Genomic DNA, 20,936 nt, shown 5'->3' with positions numbered 1-20,936 from the left:
ATTGTCATAGCTACAAGATTCTGTATATTTAAAATCAGACAAAATAAGTGATGATATTATTGTTTTTGTTAAGGATCACTTTTAAGAGGAGCACAATTTCCACTGTTCATGTATATGCATGTATATGCAACCCCCCCCCCTCAAAAAAGTATTGCATTTGAGGTGGGGGGGACTGAAAAGGTGGCAAACTATTTAGATAAAAAGTAAAACAACTTGAAATGTGTGAATGTAGAGTCATAAAGATCATAATTTATCTAAAAAATGGATGCAGATTCATACATTTTGTGATGTAAATAAATTTCATTTAAAACTATATAGCTTAGTGATATTCAAAGTTAGACACATTGAAATAACTTAAATCTATTGGTTTCAATGGGTCTACTCAGAGTATAACTAATGTTGAATACTGCCTTTTCACTCTCTCCTATTTAAATCCTTTAATTAACACAGGTGTGATTTAATTATATGACAATTTGCATCTTAATGTACCCTATATTGTACTTTTTAGGTCTTTTAAAGCTTTTAGTAGCCGAATCAACAAGCGAAAATTTAAACCACCTGCCTTAAACACAAATACAATAACTACGGGAGCCCTGAGTCCAGAAACTATTATAAATCTGGCAAACAATATGATTCAGAAATTTCATCTGAATAAAGATCAGGCTACGGCACTGATTCAGATAGGTGCCATGATGACATTGCAAGGAATTGATACAGAAACTGGGAAACGACAAGCCCTTCCAATAACGATCATACACGGTAAATGGTTTTATATGAACTTAAATAGTTTGCTTCTACAGTTCTGTCTTTATTTCAAACATTTAATGGACTACCCTCACTTTGTCAACAACTCCTCATTGCACCACCAAACAAGTGGACAAGTCTGCCTCCAGCATGGGTCCATGTTCAGCATCCCATGGAAAGTCCTGAAAGAGGGTGCTGTGGAGAGGAGGAGGGCTTGAGCTGGCCTGGGATCTACTGTTACTGCTTGATGATATTGGACCCAGTTTAGATCTGATGGCTCCATTGCATCAGCTCCAGTGTGGCCCAACGCTTCTCCTACCCCACCCTTCCACCCAGTGTGAGCAGAAGCACTGCAAGGACAGTGGTGACCCCATCACCCTGTTAAGTCCTGCCAGTCCTCAGTGGGCATTTAGACTGTAGCGCCATAGCTAAACTACTGCACAAATTTGGGCACTCCAGAATCAGTGGTGGCCCCATGGCAGAAAAACATTCCATGCTCCTTAAGTTAAGGATTCTGTACTTGCTGTTGTTATTATTTTTATTAATCTCCTTCCACACACGTCTAAAGGTGATATGCAGGTTATAACAAAACTTAGGGGAAAGTTTAGTCTCAACTTACCACTATCACAGCACACTCAGATATTTTGTCAGTGAACTTTCAACTGTGGTACCTGTTACTCTTTTCGTTTAGTTAGTTACAGCTATGCATATGTGGTTAAGAATATTTTGTATGTTATTTTGCATTTCCTTGGGCTGAATCTCTGATTTCTCTACATACAGGTGTGTTTGGATCTGGAAAAAGTTATTTGCTGGCCATTGTTATCTTATTCTTAGTACAGATCTTTGAAACTGGTGAAGGAACTGATGGCAAAAAGTCGGTGCCATGGAAAGTACTGATCTCTTCTTCCACAAATGTTGCTGTGGACAGGGTACTGCTTTGGTAAGTACATACTGTTCTGCATAGGACATGTTTTGTTTTTCTCTTGCTGCTTCAATAACTTGTTTACATTGTTAACTCATAAACTCTGCCACCTTCCCTGGATCCTTCAAAGTAGCACAATGTGTCTTCCACTTTCCTTGTTAGGGATGTTGTATAGAAGGCACTTCCAAACTAACTTTCGAAAGCAACCTTTTGTAGAGTTATGAAAAGAATACCACTTTTCACTGTATAAATGGTGTGTCCATATTGCCTTGTATTTTTTTAAAGCTACATGCAGATTTTGGGGGTGTACAGGGCGGGAGTAGAAGCCCGGTTGCACTAATGGGAGTCCTTCTACTGGCTCCTCCTAGTGCTTCAGGTTGGTCTGTCTTTGTCCCTGAAGCAGTCATTTGGCTCCTCACCAGAATTGCTACCATTGGTAGAGACTTTCTCCTAAAGCATTGGCATTCTCCAAGTTTGCATATGAACATTTCCTGTTTTAAAACTGGTGGGTAAAGAATAAAGAATGTGGAAAGATGAAATTAAAATAAAGGTGCTAAAATTCATTATAATAAATGTTAGTTCGTTTCTTTTTCCTTCCCCCACAGCCTCCTAGATCTTGGATTTGAAGAATTTATTAGAGTGGGAAGTATTAGAAAAATTGCTAAGCCAATTCTTCCTCACAGGTAACATGCCTAAAATCTTCAGCCTGTTTGTTGCTATTTAATAGAACATTTTGTGTGACATATATCATTTGAAAGTGAATGAAATACCACACACACTGAAAACTTGAAATAATTAAGTCAAATTCCCCAGCTGTAATTTTGCGTGTGTGAGAGAAACAATGGAAGCAAAGTAAGTTACTCATTTAAAACTTGGGCGCTGTAGTTGGTCTTCCACTTAGCCATAGGCAAGACATTTCCAGGCCAGTATATTTTGTGTTGTTGATAGTAAGTCCCACTCAGTTCCTTGGAGATGTTGGTAAATAAGTATGCATATGGCTGCAACCATAATCTGACTGAGGCTCGGTTTGCCCTCTTCACGGGACCCCTGTTGAATTGTGTTTTCTACCAGTTGGCTTTTAGGCAAGCAGGGTTTGCGTGGTGACCCCAACGGTATGACCAGTTCTGCCTCATGGAACCTATCTATACAAGCAGTGGCCACAATTTGTGTGATCTTTCCAAGGCACCACGAGTATTCAAAATCATATTGATTAAGCTATCGGCTTCACACAGAGCTGCAGGTTTAATCAATCACTTCCCTGTGCCCTCTTACTTCCCTGTGCCCTCTTACCGGTGGCCATGTGGGACTATTAGGAGTCTGAACCAGACTTATATCTTCATGACATTTAAAATGGGAGTAGTACTTACTCCATACATTCCCACACATACACTGCATTGATCGTCAGAGCTGCTTCTCCATTTTCTTCCAAGCAGCTCTCTGAAGTAAGGCAGGTGGTGATGAAAGAGAATATCTTTTTGGTAATGACACCCCATCTTTGGAATTCTCAACTCAGAGTGGTTTCATCTGATGCCTTTCTCCTTTGTCTTTGTACCAGACAGATAGTTTTTTTAAATTTCCCCCAAAGGGTCTTCTTTTTTATTGTGTGTTTTTAATCATCTGCCAGTTTTACATCTTGCTGTGCTGTACTGCTGTTTTGTCATCTTGATTTTTTGTTTTAATTATGGCAATTGTTTCAGTTTTTATAAGTCATTCTGAAAGCAGCTGTTGATAGGGAAATGTATAAATATTTAAATAAAAAAGATTTTGCTGGATTGTTATCACTACAGAATGTTTGAATGGTCCTTCATATAAAAGAGTCCCTGCAAATACAAAGTTTTTTTCTGGCATAACCAATCCCTGACTTGCTAAATTTTGGGTGCAAAGGAGGTGGGTTTTGTTTGTTTGTTTGTTTTCTGTAAACATGAGAGAGCATTGAAACATTTGGTCCCTTTTTGTATCATTTGCCAAATAAAGCAAAGTACAGGATCTGCACATTTTGTTAGTATCTTAAGGAACCTATTTCTAGATTTCATCACCAAACTACATGGAAAACAGAAGGGTGTCTTTTACATATGTTTCTTTACTATGACTACATTGTTTTCATTCAATATTATTATCTACAATTGAACAATATGTTTAAAGCTTGCATGCTGGCTCAGGATCTGAAAGCGAACAACTGAAAGAATTGCATGCTCTGATGAAGGATGATTTAACCCTAGCAGAAAAGATCTTTGTAAGAAAGACCATTGAACTCCATAAGCTGGGAACCAACAAAGCTCTCCTGCAACAGGTGAAATAAAATTAAGTAGCAAAATATAAGTACGTGCTGTACTAATGTTGTACAATGATGATGGAATAAAATCATGGTTGTATCCAGCGGTGGTGTGAGTAGACAGCAGCTCATGTGAGCGGTCTTTCTCTCCTCCTTCTCCCAGTTGTACCAGCTCCCAAAACCCTCTCCAGAAAATTGGTGGGCTCTGAACAATGGGAACTATGGGGTATGGGACTGCAGTGTGAGGAGGGAATTACCCAAAATTGAGTTGGGGGATCTTGCACTGGTGGAGCTATCGCTGGAGCAAGATCCTTTGATCTGAATGAGTTTCCCTACACCTACTATTGATTTGGATCAGGATCATAGCTGTGGCAAAAGGTGAACATAGGAAGCTGAGTAAGACGACAGTAAATCACGAGAAAGCTGGAGGTAACTATTAGCAAAATAGGATCTGCTCAGGAGTGTTGGGCCTAATGAGTACAGCAACTCAGGTCTTGCTCCCATGAAGCAGTTGCCGAGGCTAAAGGTCCCTGCCTCCCAGCCAGCTATGTCACCTCCTCTCCAGGGTTTTCCCCAAGCAATTGAAGATGTTGCATGCGTGTCTGTTTTTGCTCCTCCCACTTCATGCCTCTGCTGGTTTTGGGAGACCATTGAGGGAGGGGAGCTTGTCACAACAAGAAGAGGAGACACCCATGCCTTGTCACAACCCTGGCCCATCTCTGCCTCTTGGCCTCTCTCCTCTTCTGCTTCCATTTCTGCCTCTGATTCCGGACTTCTCTCTTCTCACTAAGCCCTGTTACCTCTTCAGCTGTTACCTCTCCTCCTCCCAGTCATCTCCCTCTGCTCATTGTCGTCCCTTCACCAATCCCCGGGCTGTGAGCCTTCTTCCATCGGGGGTTCCCCAGCTGGTTCCTCCCACCATTCCTCTGCGTCCAACGAATCCGTGCCACTGCCTTATACTGTGCCAGAACATTGGTCAATCTAGCCCAGTCTTGTTTATTCTGACTGGCAGCATCTCTCCAGGGTTTCAGTCAGTAGAGCATGAGACTCTTAATCTCAAGAGTCATCAGTTCAAGCCCATGTTGGGCAAAAAGATTCCTGCATTGCAGGGGATTGAACTCAATGACCCTTGTGGTCCCTTCCAACCCTACAATTATGATTTTGTGAAACCACAGTGCCATGACCCCTCTACCACTGAGCCTTGATCCCTTCCCCTTGCCACTATCTCAATCACTTTTGAGATGTATAAGTAACTTGTTTCATGGGACTTTTTCTTTTTGCTCCCCCCATAACATAGGTAAGGGTAGTGGGAGCTACCTGTGCTGCCTGCCCATTCTCTTGCATGAAAAATCTTAAATTCCCTATAGTAATTCTGGATGAGTGCAGTCAGATGACAGAACCTGCATCGCTTCTTCCTATTGCAAGGTATTGCCTCTTTTAATATTACAACTAATTGATGGTTGAATTTCTTATCTTATTCTTGTATGTATTAAAAAGCTTATGAGCTTGAGAAAATGGTTTAGTCAAAATAGATTGACTAAATGTTCTATGCAGCAGTGCATAAGGTTTTATGCAGCAATGACTGCAGTCTGCACTAAAAATATCAAATGATGTAACTGGAATAAAGTATGTAGGTCTCTTCTTCACCAGTTTTCTGAATTCCAGTAAGTTGTCTTAAGTGTATGCATGCAGAATTAGGAATGTTACCATTTTGAATATTGGTTTGTTCAGATACTTTTGTCACACGCGGAAAGGTGACTCAGGATAGTGGGGGCTGGCAGTCAGTCTCAGGTGGGATATGCAAAGTGGTTGAAAAGATCTGTTACTGAAATCATGAAGGCAAATAACCAGTCACAGGTCAGGCAAATTTTAGCAGTCCTAAGCCCTGGTATTTTTAAGAGGGTTAAGCATGTATTTAAGTCTGTTCTGTTGAAATGCATGATACATAGAATGATGCTTAAGAGAGCTTACATTTGGCTGGAACTTGCCTGTTTTTCTTTACAACTAATTTGTAATTGGTTTTTAAACAAATACAAGAACCATTAAACACTCTTCCAGCAATGCATCTAATGATGTTTGTTCTATCCATTGACTTACACATAAGCTTACACATTCAGTGTTCAAATATAGTTACTTAATGTAACCCCTCCACTGAGAAGATTGAGTGGCTGATATAGCAAGGTCTTGAATTTGGTCATGTACACAGTTAAAGAAAGAGGTCTACATTTCTTGGAAATTATCTCTTTCCGTTATGCCTTTATTCACCTTCCTGTCTCTGGTGAAACTCAGACATTGCTGTATCCCAGATATTACCGTATTTTTTGCTCTATAAGACTCACTTTTTCCCTCCTAAAAAGTAAGGGGAAATGTGTGTGCGTCTTATGGAGCGAATGCAGGCTGCACAGCTATCCCAGAAGCCAGAACAGCAAGAGGGATTGCTGCTTTCACTGCGCAGCGATCCCTCTTACTGTTCTGGCCTCTGAGATTCAGAATATTTTTTTTCTTGTTTTCCTCCTCCAAAAACTAGGTGCGTCTTGTGGTCTGGTGCATCTTATAGAGCGAAAAATACGGTACTTTCCCATGTGTTCAAAGGTGTTTCAGAGGTTCTTTTATTGTTGAGCTATCGCTAATCATGCTATGGTCAGAAAAAAAGCCTAATACAGTAGTGCCCCGCAAGACGAATGCCTCGCAAGACGAAAAACTCGCTAGACGAAAGAGTTTTCCGTCTTTTGAGGTGCTTCGCAAGACGAATTTCCCTATGGGCTTGCTTCGCAAGACGAAACGTCTTGCGAGTTCTTGCGAGTTTTTTCCCTCCCCCCCCCTTTTTCTAAGCCGCTAATAGCCGCTAAACCGCTAATAGCGCTACTCCGCTAATAGCCGTGCTTTGCAAGACGAAAAAACCGCAAGACGAAGAGACTCGCAGAACGGATTAATTTCGTCTTGCAAGGCACCACTGTAGTTCTCTGTGCTGCAAGGTAGAGCCCAAGTCTGAAGAGAGTAGGGCCAATATAGGACTTGGAGAAAGAGGTTGGCTTGTAATTGCAAGGAAGATGAAAGCTTAATTCCCTGTAGTTGTAGCCACAGACTGCATTCTTAATTACAGTGGTACCTCAGGTTAAGTGCTTAATTCGTTCCAGAGGTCCGTTCTTAACCTGAAACTGTTCTTAACCTGAAGCACCACTTTAGCTAATGGGGCCTCCCGCTGCTGCCATGCCGCCGGAGCACGATTTCTGTTCTTATCCTGAAGCAAAGTTCTTAACCCGAGGTACTATTTCCTGAAGCGTATGTAACCTGAAGCATATGTAACCCGAGGTATCACTGTATATTATTTCGTTTTAGGGCACTAGGGAATGAACTTCATTTTGCACAATGGTGTAGTTGATGTTAAAACCTAGGACTAAAAGGCAGCACACACATTTTAAAAAGAAAATAAATAATGTGTGATGGTCAAAAGTGTTGGTTTTTTTTATAGGTTTGAGTGTGAAAAGCTGATTTTGGTAGGAGATCCTAAGCAACTACCACCCACTATTCAAGGGTCTGAAAGTGCACATAGTAATGGTTTGGAGCAAACCCTCTTCGATCGACTCTGTTTGATGGTATGTCCTGCTATTCATTCTAAAAAAGATACTCCTTCTATGATGCTAACCTTATTATGTGATAGAACTTTCCTTTCTTAACTTAATTTTGAAGACATCCCTCTACTGCTCCATGCACAATGTCCAACCCCATTCTGGGAGCTGCCAGGAGGAAGGTCTGTGTGGAAAAGTCATCTTCTGTGCACTGCCTTCTGCTGGCATTTCTCTGGCTCAAACTCACAACGTCTGGCTGTAGTTGTGACCCAATGACTGTTACTCATTTTGCTCTCTGAAATGTACCAAAAGATATAACATGATCCTAAAAATGTAGGTAGTTTTTAGTACTGGTATGTACAGTCTGACAACAACTTCCTTTCCCTCCCTCCCTCATAGGGACATGAGCCAATATTGCTTAGGACGCAGTATCGTTGTCACCCTGCTATATCTGCCATCACCAATGACCTGTTTTATGAGGGGAGCCTGCTGGACGGCATTTCTGAAGCAGATCGAAGCCCTCTGATTGACTGGTTACCAACACTTTGTTTCTATAACGTCAATGGCTTAGAGCAGGTACATGATATATTTATGTTTAAACTGTTAAGATTATATCATGCTTTATTATTGCCAAAGACGTGTTGGATTATTTGGGACAAGTTGGTTACAAACCAAGGCATCAGTTTTGGATTTGAAACCTGCTTGTTTTTGAAGGTGCAATACAGAGTTTATGTAGCGATAGAAGAAGAGGACAATAACCCCCACTGTTGCTGCTTTTCAGTAGCTGGCATTTGTGGCATAGAGCCTCCGAACCTAAAGCTTCCATAAAGCCATCGTGACTAATATCCATTAAAAACTTCTCCTCTATAAATTTGCCCATAACATCTGCCTATCCCTTTTGTTCTTTTATTTGCACATGCTACTAAAGCACAGTCCAGCTCCCGCTTTCCCAGGGCTTAATTTCCATAGCTTTTCCAATCCCTTACGCAGCCAACTAATCAATATTTTGACCTTGAAATCTTTTTACTTGAATTGTGACTTGGATAATGCAATCCTGCTTTAAAATGCTTATCCTTCTGTTTTGGGACAAAAGTACACTTTGGTTAAAAATCATATTCAGGATGTTGCTCAATATGTAGGCCACAACTCTTTTTTGAGGCTTAAATCCTTCACCCGAAACTACATGGAAGGAAGTCTCAAATATTGCAATCAAACACAGGACTTCTTTGATCATCAATTGTGATGATCTACATATGACTGAAAGATCGTTTAGAAATGTTGAAGGCTGCTTTTATACGAGTTATTTGGCCATTTATCAAAGGGGTAAATAACGTTTTTGACCTTGTAGGCAAGATCCATCGGTATGTCTCCCCGCCCCCCTTCCAAGTGGTATGCACCTGTCAATCACCTGACATCACCATTTTTCCTTTGCAGCATGGCTTGTACTCAAGTTCTGTGGCAAAGAAGATCCCTGCAGAGCTTTAAAACAGCATTGTTCAGCTGAATGGCACTGTTTTAAGTCCTCTTTTGGGCAGGGATTGGCTACCTTCAGACACTCCTGACTGGGAGTGCCTAATTGTAGCTGATTCTGAAGTTACCACTGATCAGCTGGTCACAGCTGACTTCCAGCCCCACTTTCCACAGTGATCATCTCCAGCTGTGAGAAGGAAGCTTTATCTCTGAAGTAACTCCCATTCTGGGTGGAGAGCTATATCACTGGAACGACTTAATTTCATGTGGTGAAACGGACACTGTTGAAATGGCTTTGCCTGTTGGGTGGGAGTTTCTTCACACAAGTATACAGCATTCCAAATCATTTCAAACCCATGTGTGTCAGCATCACATTGGAAACTATATCACAAAGGCTACATGATAATTAGACCGAAATTATTATGAATTAAATTATCTTTGTTCCCCCAAGTGGGCCAGATGATATCTCATGGGCTTTCTTACATTACATAATATATGTCTGTTTCTTTTTCTCTAGGTGGAAAAAGACAATAGTTTCCACAATTTGGCAGAATCCTTTTTCACTGTCAAATTAATCCAGTCTCTGATTGCCAGTGGAATAGAAGGAAACATGATTGGAGTAATATCCCTCTATAAATCACAAATGAGCAAGGTATATGTTGCACACCAAAACACATTTCAGTAAAATGTTTAAAAGTACAGTATTGATGTAAAAATCAATTTTAGTTTTCTGTTTTAATTTTCTGTTTTCCAACAAGCTTTTTCCTTGCTTTCTTATTGAGACTTTCTAACTTCGCTAAGCATCATTACATTCAAAACTAGCTAAAGATTAATTTAAAAAATACCCTTCTTTTTACAGACAGATAGCAATTTCTCAATAAGCATAGAAATGGTTATACTTCAGTAGGGTGATAAAAGGTAAAGGTAAAGGTACCCCTGCCCGTACGGGCCAGTCTTGACAGACTCTAGGGTTGCACGCCCATCTCGCTTAAGAGGCCGGGGGCCAGCGCTGTCCGCAGACACTTCCGGGTCACGTGGCCAGCGTGACAAGCTGCATCTGGTGAGCCAGCGCAGCACACAGAACGCTGTTTACCTTCCCGCTAGTAAGTGGTCCCTATTTATCTACTTGCACCCGAGGGTGCTTTCAAACTGCTAGGTTGGCAGGTGCTGGGACCGAGCGACGGGAGCGCACCCCGCCGCGGGGATTCGAACCGCTGACCTTTTGATCGGCAAGTCCTAGGCGCTGAGGCTTTAACCCACAGCGCCACCCACGTCCCTCAGTAGGGTGATAGTCTGTCTCAAGTCAGAAGGAACCTTAATTAATATTTACATTTTGCATGTCTGTTTGTTGTGAGCAAGTTCAAAACTTAATTTTATTAAGTTATTAATAAAATTTAATTTTAATTTTATTTAATTTGCAAAACAATAAATGTAATTATCTGGATCTGTTTTTGTCTACAGATTTGTAACTTGCTTAATGCTGTACATTCAGATGCTTCCCAAATTAAAGCAGTCCAAGTGTCCACTGTTGATGCCTTCCAGGGAGCAGAGAAAGAAATCATTATATTATCCTGTGTAAGGACAAAACAAGTTGGCTTCATTGATTCAGAAAAGAGAGTGAACGTGGCATTAACAAGAGGGAAGCGACATTTATTAATAGTGGGAAATCAAAATTGTCTAAACAAGAACAAACTATGGAGGTGTATCATTCAGCACTGTGCAGGTAAAGCAGCTTCCTTTTAAAATATAGCCAGCTATATTGTTCCCAGAGAATCTAGTGCAATAAAACATAACCTTCTTTGTGTGTCAATACTTGTAAGTTCTTTAATAGGGAAACATTTATTCCTGGTGAAAAAATCGGTGTGGTGTATGTGTAACTATTGTAACTGTTAGGTTGATTCTAAACATGTTTACATTACAAAGTCACACTGATTTAAAAATACTTACAAGTAAATATAGTCCTTAGTTGACTTTTTGGCACCAGCTAAAACATTAGCTTTCAGCTTTAACAGGCATGGCAGGCTGTTGTACAAGAAGCCCAAATCCAAACCTCTCTTGGGTGTGCAGACCACTCTGTTTAGTGGCTAAATATTAAAAACTAAGATTGCTTTAATATATAATTATACTGTTTCACTACAGGAAGAAAAAATGGATTACAGCACGTTAGCCAATGTGAGCAGCAACTGAATGACATTATTAAATCTTACGTGGAAAGGAAAAAGGAGGAAGAAGAAATGAAGAAAGAAAAGGAAAAATCTAAAAGAAAATCACTATCACAAAAAATGAGTGATTAACTTTGTGCTGTTTTTATGTAAATTATTTAAAATAACTTGAAAATCACTGTTAAAACTTGTTAATTGTTTTATGTCCCACCAATACTCTAGTTAGCTTTTCCCAACCTGATGCCTCCGTCAGCCCCAGACACAAGGTTAGGGAAGGCTGGTCTAGTTACATGCATCGAAAGGTACACAAAAGGCTGTGAAAATCATAGATATGATCACTAGAAAGTGGCCTTTTCCTTTGAAAACGAGCCTTTTACTTATATGTAGTTCTTTTAATTGTTATAATGACATTTTAAGTACTCTGGAATAAAGTCAGGATTTTAAAATTGCTTTTAATTGTGGATTTTTTTTCAACAGGGAATTAAACTTTTAGATGGATTTATCATGGGTAGTATCTGAATAGGCTTTGTGTTTTATATAAAATAGTCTTATGGATGAAAGCTTATTGAGAAAAGAACAACAAAAAACCTAGTGGCAATTAAAAAAATATTCTGCAGGTGGAGTTTATCACTCAACAAGATAGCTCAGTCAGTAGAGCATGAGACTTTGAATCTCAGGGCTGTGAGTCCCATGTTGGGCAAAAAGATTCCTGCATTGCACAGTGTTGGGCTAGACACTACAATTCTGTCATTCGATTAGATTGAATACATACGCTATTGATCATCATGGTGTGTTCTACAATATCACACCTAATTTCTGCAGCATATTTCTACTGTGAGGTTGTTGGGCTGTTCCCACGCTTTTAAGCAGCAGCCTTTTACATTTGCAACCGTATCAGTTCCACCATAGATTCTGACAATTCCTCACAGGCTGTCTGAGACTAAAACACTCTTTCATAGCAACGATTGAAAACCATTTTGAAAAACCACACTTTTCAGTTCATGAAGTTTCTAGCTCTAGCTTTCATTTTCGCTTTGCCTTGCTTTTTGCAAGGCCTCTTATTTTTCTACTTTTCTTGCAAACTTAGAAGATTTGCCTGCAGTGGAGGAGGGAATCCTAGGATGGGTTGCTCCTTCCCCTCTTGCTCCACTGGACAGGATTGTTCAAATGAAGATTGAGTTGCCCAGTGACAGTGGCAACCCCTCTCCAGTTTCCTTCATGCCTGGCTTCATGGCAGGTTTCATCATGACAAAGTTCCCTCTTTTATGGTCCTGCAATTTATTCTCTCCCCACCTCATTATCTTGCCTTTGCAGAGCTAGTGGACTTTGCAGGAAAGGGAGGTTCCTGTTGCCATCTGGGATACCTTTTAAGCAGCTTGTGAGCATGAGCTCTCCTGCCTTCCCACTGGGCTGTTCAACCATAGGATTCGCAGAGATGCTGGGAAGAGGAGGAAGTTGCAAGGCAGTTTTTAACAAGTGTTGTTAAACTTATTCTTTCATTTCTCACCTTTGTAACACAAGTGTGAAACCTGATCTTTTAAAGATTGTGAAATTAGCACGAGCTACTGCTCTAATGGGGGACGTGGGTGGTGCTGTGGTCTAAACCACAGAGCCTAGGGCTTGCCAATCAGAAGGTTGGTGATTCGAAACCCCGCAACGGGGTGAGCTCCCGTTGCTCAGTCCCGGCTCCTGCCAACCTAGCAGTTCGAAAGCACGTCAAAGTGCAAGTAGATAAATAGGTACTGCTCCGGTGGGAAGATAAACAGCGTTTCCGTGCGCTGCTTTGGTTCGCCAGAAGCGGCTTAGTCATGCTGGCCACATGACCTGGAAGCTGTATGCCGGCTCCCTCAGCCAATAAAGTGAGGTGATCTCCACAACCCCAGAGTCGTCTGTGACTGGACCTAACAGTCAGGGGTCCCTTTACTGCTCTAATGATGGGTTATCTTACAAACCCCCACGTATGTATTAAGCACTTCTCTGCACAAATGCTTCCTTCCCTTCCAGTTTAGCATGCCAAAGCCAGAAGCATAGAAAGCTGGTGTCTGAATGCAGGTAAGTATGATCAGTAGAGCTGTGTAATCCTAACTACTTATTTACAAGCAAGTTCCATTTAAACTTCAGAAAAGTTGGACACTCGCCCCCCCCCCCCCAAATCTATGGGCCACATGCCTGTGGAAAAATTAGAAGGAATATCTTAAATTCTCTGTAAAATTAACATTTCTACAAAATAATTAGTAGGTACATAGTTATATATTTCAAAATCTTCAGAGTACTTCACATGTATTATCTGAGTAACCCTAAATGATTCCTTTGTCTTTCTCCCCTAGGGCAAATACCAGCTTCTGGAGGGCAAGGGAAGCAGTTTCCTTTGGGAAAATAGCATTGTAGGGAAAGGGTTAAATTCCCCTCTGCTAGCTGTATGGCATCTATTGAAACTGCCCCATCAAGCACAAACTTTTCAAGTTGATTTTTGAAAAGCAGGAAATCCCATTTCCCAGTGCACTATGGAAAAACAAGAGGGTAGCGTAGAAACTTTTTAGCAATTTCTTTTTAAAAAAAAAAAAAAAAGTTCTCTACTTTCTCAGATAGTATTTTATAAATATTTTATAAAAAAATACTAATACAGTGATTTAGCTTGTAGTGATCTCCTAAAACTCTTAAATTTGTTTTTTGTTTTTTAAAGTTAAAAAACATAGATTAAACCTGATGTTTCTCATAAAATAAAGAATGTCCATTAGGTGGTGCCAGCGTTCTCTCTTCGGTCCATACTTTAGTGTTGAGAGAACTACCAAGGGTCATCTAATTTTTAAAAGAAATGAAGAAAGAAAATTTGCGTAATCTCACATGAATTTAAGATAATTATTCAGATGCGATGCACGTCTGTTGCCAACAGAGACCGAAGTTGTTCTCAGGAAAACTAAAACTTTATTGCACTCTTAAGACTTTGTAGGCTATCTGCGTTTCTAGAATGAAAGTAAGCTTCACTATCACATTTTGGTTATTTTTAAAAGGATTTCTTTTAGCCCAAGGTGCTGCTGAGGCCACTAATAAGTGAAGTGTGGAAGAAGAAGGAATAGTCAAGGGATGAATAGCATCTTTTAAATTACTGGTGACACCCCTGTTCCAGCTCCCTAAAATCTCAATCAACAATCCATTAGAACTCAACAGGAGTAAAACTAAATCCTCGTTTAAGTGTATTTATCCGATCTCTTTTCTCTCTTTCAAATGCTAAATCCATTTCAGCATATGCCCCTTCTTTCTCTCGCCTTTCTCTAAAGGCTGGCAGCCTATACTTCTCTTGTAAATATGAAAGATGCTAATCATATGACATATCACGTCTCAGTCGGAGCTTGGAATAAAGCCTTGAGATTTGGGATCATTGCCTCCAGACAACAGCTTCATCAGCCGGAAAGTTGGTTTTTTTTTCTCCTTTCCTTCAACTCTCAATCCCTTCTTTGTCTGGGGGAAAATGCAGCCAACTCAAGCTACCCTGGCCATATGGTTCACTCTGTATTTTCTTAGTTGAATTCTGAATTGTTTCTGTGACTTGCTAAGGGCTTTTTTTTCTTCCTTTTTCTTTTATTGAAGTGTGTATAAAGACATAGACGGCCTACTTGTATGGAGACGGCTTTTACGAAGGTGCTGCATGATCTTCATGTGTCCATTTCATATAATCTGCCGCTATTTTGCAGAAACTGCTTTCTGCTGCTGAATGCACTTTTCATCTGTACCCAAAACGGCCTTGATAGTAAGTCCCATTCATTGATTTCTAACACTTTCCACGAGTGTTTCATGTGTGTGTGTGTGTGTGTGTGTGTGTGTGTGTATATATATATATATACATATATATATGAACCTGTCAGATTTTCTTTTCTCTCTCCCCCCCTCCTTTCTCTCTCTCTCTCTCTCTCTCTCTCTCTCTCACACTCTCACTCTCAATATCTGTTTGTCTATATCTCCTTCTCCTGCCCCCTCCTTCCCCAAGGGCCCTTTCAACAAATCATTAAATTCTACAGAGGTGGTCAAGCCAGGCCTGCTTTTCATGCATTTGGGAAAAGAAAAGAGTCCTTGAAGTTTCGAAGATGCCCAAGGAAAACTCCTTGAATGACATCAAAAGAATGGGTTTCCATAGCTGTTGAAGCACGAGAGCCATGTAAGCTACACAAAGGCGGGTTGGGGCAGTGGGACTGTCCCGCTGCTCTATCCCAGCACAATTGGGTCACTGAAATAGGGAATTAATTACCATTGGAGAGTGGGCAGCCCATTCACCACTGCCTGAGTTTTATTAAACGCCAATATAAATAACAAAACAACTCTTGTGGCTGCACTATTCCTACACGCCAAAGGAAGGATTAGCTTGGGGATTAACATCTTAAAGTCTATGAGACTTTCTGACTCAAGGCTCGGAGCTGGTAATCGTATTTGTCTCCTGGTTCAGCGATTAGTGCTCTCTCACTCACACCTTCGCCTGCCTGCCCAATGTCCCTTTTTGCAGGCTTGTCTCTCTGGGCTTCTGGCTGCTTCTCTTCTCACAATCGGCTGTTCTTTTGGCCACATCTATAGAAGAAAGGGAAAGGGAAACTGCGTATTGGCTGTGCAATCCTTGAGTTTCTGGGAAAGCAGGGTGGGGTGGGGGAGCTTATTGGGGTTCCTGGGGAGGGAAGAGCCTGCCGCCCCGGGAGGAGAAAGCGAAGGAGGGGCTGGAGTTTAAAAATCACTATGTGGAGGGCTGCACCTGCCATGCAAATCGGCAAGCAAACAATCAGAGAGCTACCACATTGTGGCCCTGGTGGGGAGGGGGGGGGGAAGCAGAGAGAATAGTTGCAAGCAGGGATGCCTCCAAGCTACATGGGTATAGGCATCTCCCAGTGAGACCAGGGAAGGGCGCCCATCTGTCAAGCTGTTTTTTTCTGCAAAGAAAGTAAAATAAAATTGCTGTGCCCTCCTCCATAAAAAAAAAATTATCTGCTTTGTGTCCCTGTAACACTTTCCCTATAGTTTTTGAGCATAGTGCCTGGCTTTAGCAAATGGGTATGAAAAAAATATGTCATTACTAGCTTGAGTCCAGTATGTAAAAGATGTCCTAAGGGATTTTTCACAAATAACCTTTTAGTGCACGCACAGAGGAAGCTTGTTCCACAAATGAGCCAAATTATTTTGCCGAATCCAAGACTGAGCCCTGTCAGGGCTGATCACATCTGTGCCTGCACTGAAATTAAGAGTGGTATTCAAGTTTTACTCTGAGTAGACCTTTTGAAATGAATGGACCTAGCTTAAATACCACTATATGCCCTCGTTGCTGCAGGGTAATTCAAGGCAGATTCTCATGTTCTGCTTTGCACCTGGAAGCAATAAATAAAAAGTATCTGCAGCCTTCTTGAATATCGAAGCTCTTTCATAGGCAGGTGTAGATAACAGTATGGGGGCAGACTGTGTGCAAGTCATCCATGCTTCTATGTATTTTAAGAGGAGAAGTGGTGACTTTTTTTAAAAGATAGCTGCGGACCAGGTATCTCTGCCAAGTATTTTTTAAAAATCAGTTCTCAGGTATGGAAAAACAACACTCGGCTTCATTCAGAGTGGGTGAGATCATGAGACTGGAACAGTTGCAGAGGCAAATAACCTCCTTAGTTTTAAGAAATCTGGTACATGTAGTTATATTTGTCTCCCACCCTATACCAGAGTGGGAATGTACTATCTGATAGTTCCCCACAAAGCCCTGTGAAACAGATTTAAGCCTACCAAGAAACAGACTTGTGAAGGCCACCCAGTAGTAAGTGTCATGCCTAGGCAAGCATTTAAGCCCAGGTTCCCCTTGTCCTACCCAATACTCCTCTGAACTAATTTTCTGTTGGAGGTATCCAGTAGATAAACCTCATTTCTTACTTTCTGAGTTAAGTTCATCTCCATTTTGGGAATGGAGAAGAATTCCCCCCCCCCAAAAAAATAAAAAATTGTGTTGATGATAATGACACAAGTATTTGTCCCTTGTCAGAATCCTTCCACCATTCACCAACTTCAGCCCTCATACTACATATATATATTTAATTATTGGTTTAAATAGTTATACACTGTTATGTGGGCATCTCAGGGTGGTGTAAAACAAGATCATAAGTTACAGTACAAGTACAATCAAAACAGTTAAATGCAGCAAGATAAACCATCAGGTAGACTGTAAAAATAACCTTAAAATACCATGATGGCTGGCCAGCAAAAGCCATGGTAAGCCAAAATATTTTCAGTGTAGCTCTGTTGGTTTGTGCACTGCCAGAGAGTGTTTGCCACCAGATGAAAAGGCAAGGAAATGGAGGATAAGGCTGTGATCTACCTTCACTAAATGTTTTTTGCTGGAAACCACAAGTGTTATATTCAGGCTCTGCTTTCAGGCTTCCCATAGTTGGCTTTCCATCTTCTCATAGGCATTTAGTTCTGAGAGCAGGATGCTGGACTAAGATGGGCCATTGGCCTGATCCAGCAGGCTCTTTTTATGTTCCTCTGCCTGGTTGATGCCAAATGGACACCTGCTGGTTATGGCACAACCAGGAGGATTTCCATGGGTAATCTCAATTGCCTCAACCTGCTTGCCCCACCTATCTCACAGCACACTTTGGTAGCTGCTGCTGCTGGAATAGATTGTCCTATTTGCTCTGTGGGTGATTTTCGTGCCTTTCTGAGACCAATATGATAGGGAAGTACAACCTTGTTTTATATGTATTAATGTAGCTAAAGCCTCATAAATATGTCTGACAGTGGTATTAGTGATAACAATTGCTCTGGTGCATGAAAACTGTCTTCTGCCCAAAGGCAACCGCAAACCACAAGTGGAAAACACTTTGTACAAACAATAGTGTTTTAATTTCTCATGACCTGGATATATTAGGATGAGAAAGTTTGCTTTACCCCACAACCATCACACACAAGGGCTTTATAATGCTTTAAATGGATCCATTTATTTCAGAAATGTGCAGCAAGCAAGCTGGTGCTGCCTGCCAAGTGCTGAACTGTTTGATCTGCCTCTGCATTTTCTGTTCTAACTTTCTTCAGAAATGTTCAATTGACTTACTTTTTTATTTTAATGAAATCTTAGAGTCTGGGCTCCTTGCTGGCCTTGGACCCCCTAAAATCCTACCCCTTTTACCTGTCTGTTGGTGCCCTGTCAGAGATTAACAATATGAACAAACAATTCTTCACCCAAAGCTAGGTTATATAATTTAGTAACTTTTGCAGACTTATTTTCAAGGCTGCTACAAATGTGCATGGCAGCCAATCCCTGTTATATACAGACTATGTCTATAAAATATAGAATGCAAATAAAATATAGTGAATATATATTTTAACAAGCCTATACTAGCAGAGCCTTTTTTTTTTAGGGGGCACTCATTTTTGTTAAAATGTATGGCACTTACTGTAACAACTTCATGGCACCTATTTTTCTAGAAAAAAAGCACTGAATGCTAGATATGTTGTAACCTAGAACAGATAAATTCAGCGGGGACTGAACTGTCTCCATTGCTGCAGTGCAGAGGCTAAACAAACCTCCAAACAGAGCTTAATTAGTCAAGAAATCTCTGCCAAGTACTAATTAATTCTATGCTAAATCCACAATAAAGATTGCATCTGAGCATATGCAGAGTGCCTCCCCATCACCAGTGAAGAATCAGAGCCAGTTCCTGTGCATCTTCAAATAGGGCAGGGCTTCCAAGTCAGAATGTCTGGCCAGCAGAAAGACTCAATATTTCTCATTTTAGAAATTAACCACGGAGGTGGTATAATAATAAAGTTTCTGATGACATGCAGGATAACTTTTCTCTTTCTACTCCTGAACAAAAGACACTCCCTTCACATTTGGGACCAGGAGACAAATCTTAGAACTGCAGCAAGCCTTTATATTTTCCTTGCAGAACTGACCACTGCAGTTCCATTCTTTCCCCTCAGTAGGCCTCAAAAGCCAAGAAGGAAACATCGTGCAAGGCCTCTTCCAAGGGGGCTCACCAACACCCCCTGCAGGAAACCTTGCAGTGCTGGCATGAGTGGAGGGACACCCTGTCGCATCACACAACTTGGGCAGCCGGATCGTGGTTTGGGGTCTCTCGGCAACAGTTTAAGGTCTTTCCCCTATAAACTTTAAGGTCTTTGAGGTCGCGCCGACGTTCAAGCTTCTTGGGCACCACAAAGGCCTTTCTAAAGGTCTCCCTGCCCTGTCCTCCCAGTTCCTTGCCCTTTCCCTTAAATCATTTGTGCTCTCCCAGTTCTTGAGCCTCGCCTGCTTTGGCCTTTTGTTGTTACCCTAAAGGAGGATTGAGCCAAGCGAAAGGGGCTGGAGTTGAACAGTTTGACCCTTGCTGGACAGTTTGGGTGCTGGGATCTCTCCGTCCTTCTGTGCCTCCCTCCTGTCCATCTATCTCTCCCCCCCCCCCGCTCCAACTCCTCCTTGCTTATCCTTCTCCCTCTTTGCATAGCCGTTCAGCCTCGTTTCACCAGGCCGCACTTTAGGGACCACACAAGTGCCTCTTCAATTCAGACAAAGTTAAAAGACAGCCACAAACTCCAGCCGCGTCTATTTGTCTTCGGTCACGTTTGGCTTCAGACTGAGGACGAACTGAAATAAGACATTCTCAGTGTCCCCCACACCCGCCCCTCCTTTTCCATGTCCTCTCTCCAGACCTGGACAAAATGGTGTGCAAATAAAATGATACGTGAGAGAGCAAAAGCAACCATTGTTAGAACAATTCAACCTTTGAGATTTCATCAGGCTGGGGGGTGGTTTGGGGTTAACCCAGCCTTGGCCAGCCTATGTGGGACCAACCCTAGGAGACCAGGGTTCGAATACCCACTCGACCATGAAGCTCACTGGGTGACTTGGGGTCAGCCACCGCCTCTCAGCCTAACCTACCTCACAGGGTTGTTGTGGGGATTAAATGAGGAGATGAGAAACATGTACAGTGGTACCTCGGGTTACAGACGCTTCAGGTTACAGACGCTTCAGGTTACAGACTCCGCTAACCCAGAAATAGTACCTCGGGTTAAGAACTTTGCTTCAGGATGAGAACAGAAATCGCACAGCAGCAGCACGGCGGCAGCAGGAGGCCCCATTAGCTAAAGTGGTACCTCAGGTTAAGAACAGTTTCAGGTTAAGAACAGACCTCCAGAACGAATTCTGTTCTTAACCCAAGGTACCACTGTATATGCTACCTTGAGCTCATTGAAGGAAAGATGGGATATAAACTAAACAAATAAAACCTGCTGTCCTCCAGATGTTTTGGACTACATCTATCAACCCTAGATGTAGAATGAAACATCTGGGGGCACCAGCTTGGTGAGGGCTGGGTTAACTTGGTGCTGGTTTCTTGCCCTAGTGCAAACCCTTCCAGTTGTAGAGTCCCCTATCACACAATTTCCCAAATAGGATGCTCACACAGCTAGAGAAATGTGCCAAAAAATGAGATGGTACAGTGAAATCTTATAAATAAGTAAGGGACAAGTCCACAAGTAAGTCCACTATTTGTGGTACCTCGGGTTACATATGCTTCAGGTTACATACGCTTCAGGTTACACACTCTGCTAACCCAGAAATAGTGCTTCAGGTTAAGCACTTTGCTTCAGGATAAGAACAGAAATCGTGCTCCGGCGGCGCAGCGGCAGCAGGAGGCCCCATTGGCTAAAGTGGTGCTTCAGGTTAAGAACAGTTTCAGGTTAAGAACGGACCTCCGGAACGAATTAAGTACTTAACCCGTGGTACCACTGTACGATTAAAAACACAGCCCAATCCAATGAAACAGCAATACAAAACAGGAATT

At 41.6% G+C, this 20,936-nt stretch overlaps 1 protein-coding gene across 5 annotated transcripts in view; it reads left to right on the top strand.

Annotated features, from left to right (window-relative positions):
• Positions 1-11,588, top strand: part of ZGRF1 (zinc finger GRF-type containing 1) — a 30,617-nt gene extending 19,029 nt beyond the window's left edge. For all 5 annotated transcript variants that reach the window (XM_079990178.1, XM_079990177.1, XM_079990176.1 and 2 more), the window contains 10 exons: positions 509-759; positions 1,525-1,684; positions 2,272-2,349; positions 3,809-3,956; positions 5,236-5,363; positions 7,411-7,534; positions 7,907-8,083; positions 9,495-9,629; positions 10,439-10,700; positions 11,117-11,588. In XM_079990178.1, coding sequence (XP_079846304.1) covers positions 509-759; positions 1,525-1,684; positions 2,272-2,349; positions 3,809-3,956; positions 5,236-5,363; positions 7,411-7,534; positions 7,907-8,083; positions 9,495-9,629; positions 10,439-10,700; positions 11,117-11,271 — 1,618 coding nt within the window. In that variant the 3' untranslated portion in view covers positions 11,272-11,588. The remainder of the gene's footprint in view (positions 1-508; positions 760-1,524; positions 1,685-2,271; positions 2,350-3,808; positions 3,957-5,235; positions 5,364-7,410; positions 7,535-7,906; positions 8,084-9,494; positions 9,630-10,438; positions 10,701-11,116) is intronic.
• The last annotated feature ends 9,348 nt before the right edge of the window (positions 11,589-20,936 follow it).

The sequence above is a fragment of the Podarcis cretensis genome (genome assembly GCF_951804945.1).
Source record: "Podarcis cretensis genome assembly, chromosome: 9".
Classification (NCBI taxonomy): domain Eukaryota; kingdom Metazoa; phylum Chordata; class Lepidosauria; order Squamata; family Lacertidae; genus Podarcis; species Podarcis cretensis.
Note: the sequence above shows the minus strand (reverse complement) of the source record. Positions and strands in the feature narration are given on the sequence as shown.